The sequence below is a fragment of the Oryctolagus cuniculus genome, chromosome 1 (genome assembly GCF_051225735.1).
Source record: "Oryctolagus cuniculus isolate XC-2025 breed Fujian yellow rabbit chromosome 1, ASM5122573v1, whole genome shotgun sequence".
NCBI classification, from domain to species: Eukaryota; Metazoa; Chordata; class Mammalia; order Lagomorpha; family Leporidae; genus Oryctolagus; species Oryctolagus cuniculus.
The window spans coordinates 57816822-57825684 of NC_142867.1; the positions used below are offsets into that span (position 1 = coordinate 57816822).

The 8863-nt window shown below is 58.0% G+C and overlaps 1 protein-coding gene across 17 annotated transcripts in view; it reads left to right on the top strand.

Annotated features, from left to right (window-relative positions):
- The window catches only part of STK33 (serine/threonine kinase 33), a 181974-nt gene extending 180940 nt beyond the window's left edge, over positions 1–1034 (top strand). For all 17 annotated transcript variants that reach the window (XR_016231565.1, XM_089329213.1, XM_070073880.2 and 14 more), the window contains one exon: positions 345–1034. Coding sequence is in view for 16 of the 17 variants with exons in the window: in XM_089329213.1 (XP_089185339.1) it covers positions 345–560 (216 nt within the window). In the remaining variant the exon portion in view is untranslated. The remainder of the gene's footprint in view (positions 1–344) is intronic.
- Positions 1035–8863: the final 7829 nt, after the last annotated feature.

Below are 8863 nucleotides of genomic sequence, written 5' to 3' on the forward strand. Positions count from 1 at the left end.
GGGGCTTCCTGAACCCTGGGAAGTGGAGTGAGCTGTCCCACAGTGTGTCCATGTGGGCTTCCTGCAGCAGACGTCATTGGCTCTGCCTTTGCCTGGTGGAGCTATTGAAACTGAGCCTGTGCAGTTTGCTCCACACCGAGAGCTAAACAAGGCAGTTTGCCTGAAGGTGCTAAGGGAGCTGCTGCTGGCACCTGATAATCTTCCAGTGTGACTGGGTTACAGCTGGAGGTAGAGGGCGCCGCACGACGCCTGCAGAGTCCTGGGCAGCGCTGCAGTGCCTAGCTTTGATTGCTGTGATTGCTTTGTGTCTGCGAAGTAATGCAGGCCTCTTGTTTTCTTTTTAGCCCACTGCTTCTGCAAAGGAGTCTCCTTCAACCAGTAAGAAGGCAAATACAGACAGCGCGGACACGTGCTGTTCAACTTCCACGTCTGGCAAGCTCCTCCCCGCGGATCCCAAGGCTGAACTGGAGAAAAGCCCTGTGACTTCAGGCCAAGGGACCACAACCAAAGTCACCGCTAAATCCACTGCCCTGGTGGCTAAAACCAAAAAGAAACTGTAAGGCTCCCTCCGCTGCTGAACGGTGCAGAAACAGAACAGAAACCGCCCTCTCTAGTGCCACCACGAGGGGTAGGAGGGAACCAGGACAGCGCTCTCCTGAGCTTGTAGCCTCGGAGCTCCGCGGAGTCCTGCCACGCGCGTGTATGTGCCCACTTAAAATCCAAGCTGGTTCTCTCCGGAGCAGCGGGAACTGCTGCGCGCGGTGTTAAAGGAACAGCCAGCAGCAGGCCAGACGGTGGCTGCAGCCGGCGTCAGCTTGGTGAATGCCAACGTTGCTGGGGGGTGGGGGACGCCCTCCGTGCAAGGCCGTGGGCACACTTGCTCGGTTTGACTTCAGATTCTTATATTTAGGCACAGTTATTTATAGGGGGAAACATGAGGCCCAATATGGTAATGGAGGTTCCCAGTAGTTCTGTGCACTTTGCACTATGAGACTTAGAAAATGACTAATAAACTTGCCAGAGGGCTTCAGGCATTCCTGTGTGTTCTTGTGATTTCAGGTTGCTGTGGGTGGTTTCAAACAACTTATTTTAAATGTAGAAAAATAGGAGATTTTATATCTGATTACTGTTAACTTGCTGCTAAATTTCAAATGTGTTGATAGAATTCATAAAAACAGAGACATTACTCACGCACGTTAATTTTTACGCTAACAGGAGAGGACTGTAATCAGGTCCCCTAGGCAGTTCTACAAATTATTGGCTCTGCCCGCTGCTGTGGTGGTCAGAGCACGTCTCTGGGAAGGGCCACGAGGCTGGGTGCAGCGAGGAACACGACATTCCTCTTGGAACTGTAGGTGTCGTCGCTCCGCCTGGGTAAAGAACTTTGTCATTTGGGGTCAAGCTGGCATGCTTCCCCTGACTTCCCAGCAGGTCCAGAGGAAACAGCTGGCATTTGCTTGTACCTTTATAAAGAGGTAGCTCAGCTTCCTTCCAAGCCCCTCCCCTGGGATTGTCAGGGAGGCCTGCAGAGCCACCTGCACGCGAATCCACTGGGCGGCCGCAGGTAGCACGCGTCCTTCCCGCGGCTGATTGCCAAGGCCCCGTCTAGGCGGCGCTGGTGAGTAGAGAAGACTGAGGAGTGCTTCCGCCAGTGTCGCCTCGCGTCCTCGTCGTGCGGCTCTTGGGAGAGCCTGCGGGGCAAAGCAAACCTGGTGTGAGCTTGTCTGGGTCTGGCTTTCAAACTGGAGCTGACGGAGCTCCTTCCACATCTTTCTCCCTTCCCGGTTACCTCCAGCCCTGTCGGGAGCCTGTGGGCCGTCTGCTGAGCCGCACGCGTTCTCAGGGCGCAGCGAGCCAGTCTCTGAGGGGCGCCTTCTGCTCAGCTGCGGGGAACCCCGGCCTCGTTAGCGGAGTGCGCATGCCCACCCACCCCCGTGGAGCTCGCGGAGGCAGAGGCGCCAGAGGGGCCCTGTGGCCCCTGGCAGGTTGGAGTGGGCAGAGGGCTTGGGGCTGGTCTCTTTACAGGAAGGCCTGAGATGGTGGCCCCGATTCTGCCCACTCCCAGGGCCTGGAAGTGCAGTTTTCCCCATATTCACATGCTTTTACATGTCAGCTGCATAGTCTTTGGGATTAGAGAATTCTGTTGTTAAATTGAGTACTACTGGATTGAATAGCATTGTGATATAGCGGGTAAAGCCACTGCCTGCGATGCCAGCATCCCATATGGTTGCTGGTTCAAGTCCCGGCTGCTCCACTTCCTATCCAACTCTCTGTTATGGCCTGGGAAAAACAGTGGAAGATGGCCCAAGTACCTGGGCCCCTACTATCCACGTGGGAGACCTGGAGGAAGCTCCCAGCTCCTAGTTTTGGCCTGGCCCAGCACTGGCTATTGCAGCCATCTGGGGAATGTACCAGCAGATGGAAGGCCTCTCTCTCTCTGACTTTCAAATAAATAAATAGATCTTTAAATTGAGTACTGTCCACATTTCCCTTGGCCCTCAATTAGTGACTGCTCAGTAAGCTTGAGCAGAGGTCTTGAACTCACCACCGTCTAAAGGTGAAGTCATTTTGTGACATTCACGTATGCCTGCCCCTTTTCCCACCACACACAAGGCCGGGCCACCCATCCTGCCCTCCATTCTGTTACTTGCATAGAATCATCCCGGTACATTTGTAGCTCACTGTTTCTGGACAGAACGACAGAACGTCTGTATTATTTTACTTGCTATTTATTTGTGTGGAGCACAGCTGGGCCAGATCATAGCTGAGCTGCGCTCTCTGCTGATAGACCTCTTTGCTGGTGGGGAAATGGGGCCTTGCCCCCTCCATTTGCTTTCAGGACTGTGAAGAAGTAGCCCTTCCATTTCAGTTGGCTCTCTGTGCCCAGGGGCCACCGCCAAGGCGTCAGCTGCCACCAGCCTGGTACCCCCATGTACCCCCAGCCTGGGGAGCTGGCCCGGCTGTCACTCAGGGACATCCTCTGTCCAGGCGAGTACAAAGCTGGTGTTATTCCAAGGAAGACAAACACTGAATGACAGGTAAGTGAGGGCAGGAGGAAAATGATTAAAGGAAGAAGTGGAGACCTGGAGCATGGGACAAGCTCAGCTGATTAGAAGATGGTGTCAGAGAAGCACTTAAGTCAGAGAGGAAACAAAAGTGGGTTGAGGGCGGGGGGAGGCAGAATGAAAACCAAATATGCTGGTAAAGGACACTGATGCCGACCTGGGTTCTGCCACACCTGGGAGCAGGAGTCAGCGGAGGGAAGCACCGCCCATGGCATAGTTGCTCCCGGCCAGTCGGAGGGAAGATTAGCCCTGCTGCACGGGCTGCACACAAGCAAACCCAGATAAAGACACAGGCCAGAGGAGCAGAGACCTGGGGAAGTGCACGCTGAGGGAGGCTGCGATTTAAGCATTGGCCGCAGAGCAGCCCTCACATCCTGAGCAGGTGTTGGGTTGAGAGGGAGGCTAGAAATCCAAACATTCCGTGCTTATCGCTGAAACGCTTTGTTTAAGTCATTCTGTTTGACTCCAAAATGTACCTTCCAGGTTAGACAGATCAAAAACAGCCAGTCCTGAAAACGAAGCTTTTTAAATTGCAGCCCTGCTGTTGGCACGGAGGACGAAGGCTTTGTTCAGACGTGCGTCCCCCGCCGCGAGCCGAGCTCCGACCCTGGCCCGGGAAGCTGTGTTCTCTGATGGCTGCACTGGACTGCAGGCCGAGAAGAAACGACCCTGGGCCGCACATTGCCCAGCGGCCTCCCCAGGTCCACGCCGCCGCCTCTGCGCTCTCCGCCCGGATAGGCTGGGCTCAAGGGTCTGGTTAGCAGGCTCCTGCGGCCCTAGGTTGCTGGGGATTCTGACTGTGGAGACAGCAGCAAGGGCAGAGGGGCGGAGAGGGAGGTGCAGATGGTGGCTCGCTCTGGGATCCCGCACTGGACTCCTGGGAGCTCACCGTGTTCTTCTGTGGCCATGGCCCCTCCTGCCAGCCCTTGACGCCAGGTGCCCAGGCCCTTCAGGCCAGCGGCAGGGGCTACTGTCCTGGGAACTGTTTCTTCCTCTGGGGTTTCCCTATTGCCTCTCGGGGCCTTCATGAAGTCCCCTGGCCGGACTCCTGACACCAGACCCAAGCTAGCGCACACCCTCTCATCAGTCCCGTATCATTCTCCACCCAGGGCAGTTTCATCTCTGGCTGCCAGCCACCTCCTTGGTCAGAGTCAGGTGGAGAGTGAAACACCTAAAGGACTCCCAGGAGACGCTGATGAAGTGGTGGTCCCCAGGGGTGGAGGGGTGGCAGCACCTGGCCCTGGGCTTGATTCTGAGGCCAAGCAAGGAAAATCCAGCACTGCCGCCCGAGTCTGGAATTGTCTGGACTCAGGAGGTTTGCTGCTAGTTCCTGAATTCCAGCCTTGGCGTTGGGAGGCTAAAAAAAAAAGCAACACTTGACTTGACTTGGAACAGCCAGGAGACCTCCAGCCTGGGAGGGAGCTGTCCCCTGCTGGCCCCCAGCTGTCGACAGCCTCCCCACCCCTGGGCACAGCTTCCAGGGGAACCCATGGAGCCACCTGAAGACCAGACGCCTCCCTGGGCCTCGGTTGGCTTCATCTCCGTGAGCACTGAAATCACTTTACAAAAGCATTTGAAAGTACAAATTTCACTATTCAAAGGCCTCACGTAGTTTCGCTTTACTCTTCAGGATCCTGTGCTTTTCTGAGGGAGCTGGCTTAGAACTAATTTTGATTTCTGTCGGGTGCATTGTTAGCACTCCGTTCCCATTGGCCAGCCCGCTTCCTTTGCCTTTGTTCTTCAAAGGCCGGCGGTGGTCAGCGCTGCCATGCGTGCTGTGGCCGCCTTCCTCAGTGGCTGCTCCGCTCAGCTCGGCTCTGTTTGGGCGTCGTGGGTTCTCCACCTCCACGGTCCCCTCCAGTATCTGGAGCAGCCCTCAGCAGGAGGGCTGGGGGTTCCCACGGCTGCCCCACTGGCTTCACTTCAGGCACCAACGTGCACTTGACACTGGGACCCACACAAGATCCCCAGGGCCACTGCAGGGTCACCACAGGAGTCTTAGAGAGTCCCCTTCCCCGTTGCCCTGTGCCCTCCCAGACCCCTTAGCCAGATCTCGGGAAGACCTCAGGGGAACCCCTCTCCAAAACGTGCCTGGCTCCTGGCCTGGCCCATGTGCACGGAGCCCCTCCTCCTCCTGGAATCTGCAGCGGCTTTGGTCCAGGGAGACAGAGGGCACACGGGTCTCCCTGCCCGTGGGGATTGAAACCCCATCGTTGACTCTGCAGGCAGGAGCCTGAACCCAAGGTATTATTAGGGAAGACTCCTCCTCAGCACCGAAATGTATCTGTCCCCACAAACAGTCGCAGGGTCCCAGGAGGCAGCATGTTTTAGACACGCAGGTGGAGCAAAGGATGGAGAACCACTGACAACCCTCCCTGGCCCCAGGGGGAGACACCCTGTGTGGACGTGCTGGTTCGAGCACTGGTTGACACTGAGTCGTCGTAGAGGCCTGTATTCGCAGAGCTGTATTCGCGGAGGGATCTCTGTTGACCAGAGCCCCTCTTCAGAACCACGGTGTGGTGGCCACGCGGCGGCATCTGCAGAGCGCTCACCTGGCCCCGTGCTAGCTCTCTCCACACGCTGGTTCTTTTCAGCCTTCCAGCCACCTGTGAAGTTGAGGCTATGATTGCATCTCCAGAGCAGTAAGTTGAGGTCCAGAGAGATGGAGAAATTTGTCTGGGGTAACACAGCGAGGAAGTAGCGGGTGCTGGCTTTGAACCCAGCTCCCCCCACCCGCACCCGGGCTCCAGTGTGTGGAACCTCTGAGGGCGTTTGCGGTCGGCTTCCTCGCCGGTTACCCTGAGACTGCGTGGGGCTGGTCCTACAGTGACAAGGCCGGCTGGTTCCTGATCACCTCTCTCCCAGCAACAGGCCGGAGCGGCAACGTTGGCAGGTGTGGGGCTTGGGGTTTCAGAAGGGAACAGGCTTGATTTCGCGTGTGGACAAATTTGAGTGAGACATAAACTGCATCCTGCAGGACCTGGCGTGGTAAAACCAACATCCTCAGCACCGGCGCCGGCCTTGCCTAGACCACGTGACTGTGGCCAGAGAGAGAAAAGATGCCCTCGGCTCTGTGGGTGTCGGCACAACCACCCCGAGGGTGGACGGAGCCCAGAGCAGAGCCTTGTCGTTGTCACAGGGCGCGCCCTGCTGTCCAGGAACCTTGGAGGAAAAGGCTTCCAGTCGCACGCTCCCCCGGCCACTCAGATGGGTGCGTTCTGACAAGAGCTGTCTCTTTCAGAGCAGTTCCCTGATCCTAGCATACCCTTTTCCTCATCAGTACCGAACCTCGTCATTCGGCCACTTACGTCTCTAACGGACTTCCTGCTCACCAATGTTTACAGCGGCCCCTGACCTGCAGCCACGCCGTGCAGCCCACACCACGTGAAATCTCAGCCAGGACGCCCTCGTGGAAGTGCATTCTGACTGCTTCGGTGGGGACAGCCCGGCCCCTGCCGATTCCAGCACCTACACCTGTGGCCCCGGCAAGAAGGGTGCAGCGTTGCACAAGTCATGTGCAAAAGCAGAATGGGGCTGGGGGTCTCAGTTGTTCATTCCAGCAGGAGGTTCGGCCATCTGCCGTGTGCCGGACACGCATAGGTGCAGAACACAGACGGGTGAGCAGGGTGGTCCCGCTCATCGCCCTTGACGAGCCTGTAATCTTGTAGGCTCCCCAGAGTGATGGTGGCGCTGCCTGCTGGGGACACCCGCGGTAGGGGCTGGCAGTGGGTTCAGGAGTTCAGCCCTTGAAGTGGGGGCAGCTGCTGGAGGGGGACTCAGAGGCTGGAGTGGGCCAGGGTGAATGGAGAGAGGCACAGCGAGGCGGGTGGCGGTGCTGTGTGGAGGGAGATTGGGGCAGGGGCTCCAGGATGCCAACAGGACTCAGAACCCAGGGCACTCCAGGACCGGGCAGCGACTGTGCTTTGGCAAGAACAAGGATGGTGCCAGCGCCGCGGTTCAATAGGCTAATCCTCCGCCTTGCAGCGCCGGCACACCGGGTTCTAGTCCCGGTCGGGGCACCGGATTCTGTCCCGGTTGCCCCTCTTCCAGGCCAGCTCTCTGCTGTGGCCAGGGAGTGCAGTGGAGGATGGCCCAAGTGCTTGGGCCCTGCACCCCATGGGAGACCAGGAGAAATACCTGGCTCCTGCCATCGGATCAGCACGGTGCACCGGCCACAGTGCGCCGGCTGCAGTGGCCATTGGAGGGTGAACCAACAGTAAAGGAAGACCTTTCTCTCTGTCTCTCTCTCTCACTGTCTTCTCTGCCTGTCAAAAAAAGAAAAAAAAAAAAAACCACAAGGATGACAGTGGAGTGGAGTGACATGCAGTGCCATTCGGAGACACACCCTGGGAGTTGTGGCCAACCCCCCCCCACCACAGCTGATGGATGGAACCTGAGTACTGACGGAAGCAACCCTCCATAAGGCCCTAGCCCCCCAGCAGCACTGAATGAGACCGGAGGGGACCAGTACCTTCCTGAAACCCCGATGTGCAGAGCCATGGCTTGTCTGCATGGCTCCTCCTGCCCCCTACCCCAGCAGCGGCCCCCTGCGGTGAAGTCACCCACCTCCAGGGCTGTTCTTGGGGCTGGGGGTGGACTGCGCCTTCTCCAGTCTGCACGTCCCCAATTTTCTTGGACTGCTTCGCAGGTGACAAGTTCTAGGCCCTTCATTCTAGTCTGTCTGCTCGCTGCGAGTGTGGCCTGTCATCCACAGGCCCCTGGGCACCAGGTGCCTGCCCCCGCGGCCCCCTGTGTTCCTGTTAGCCAGGAGGACTCATGGGCAACATGGCCCGAGTTTCCCAGCCAGTGTCCTTGAGGCGCACACCCATGAGCGCTAAGGAGTACTTTGGGGTGAGGCGCATGTGGGAGCGCCAGAGAGGGTCTCGCCGTGCCGGCTCAGATCTGAGTCACAGAGCCCTCAGATTACCTAAGAAGGCAGACTCATTCTTCCTCCATGTCTGTCTTGCTAATTGTCCACTGAGATATATGGAAAGGGAAGAAGGGACAGACCGAGTTACAGGCCTGCCTGCCAGGGAGTGCATTAGCAGCTTAGCTATGCTGCAGCACAGTGGGAGACAGAACTTTGGCAACCTTGGCTGGACCTGTCCTGGACCTCCCCCCATCCCCAACAGGACAAGCACGCGGCGCCATCTGTGTCTGTGTGACCTGGATGTCCCCAGGCCTGCCTGCCCACAGGCAGCAGGAGGCACGTGCGTGCCGGAATTGAATGCTCTGAGGCTTGCTCCCGTGGCACTAACAGAAACCCGAGTCCCTCTCCTGGGACAGCCTGAGCTCTCCCCAGACACGAATTCCCAGGCGCACTCACCAGCGTCCCTGTGCACCTGCGGCTCTTTGAGCAGAGGTTCAGATGCGACCCCCGAGCCTTTGTCACTTCCAGTGTCCTTGCCCTGTGCTGTTGCCTCCAGGGCTTCTGCCTTGCCAGCTACAGTTCGTCTTCTGGCAGCCAGGGGCTGTGGCATTGCTGCCCAGCAGGGTGCCCTGTGTCTGCAGTGCTGGGAGCCAGGCCCAGACCGCCGGTGTCCACACCAACTTGGCAAGGGGGGGGTCTCTCGTGGGAGTTGGGCTAGTGGAGGGGACCGGCTGTGAGCGGTAAGAGAGGTGCAGGGTGTGGGGGCGCTGGAGTATTGGGGAGAGGTGTTGTGAGGGCAGAGGGTGGAAGAAGGCCCCACAGAGACCTCCCATGCCTTCCTGGGTGGGCTCTGCTTCCTCTCTGGGCCCCAGAGGAAAGGTATTTGCAAGCTCTTTCCAAATTCCAGGGGGCATCGTGGGAAGAGCCG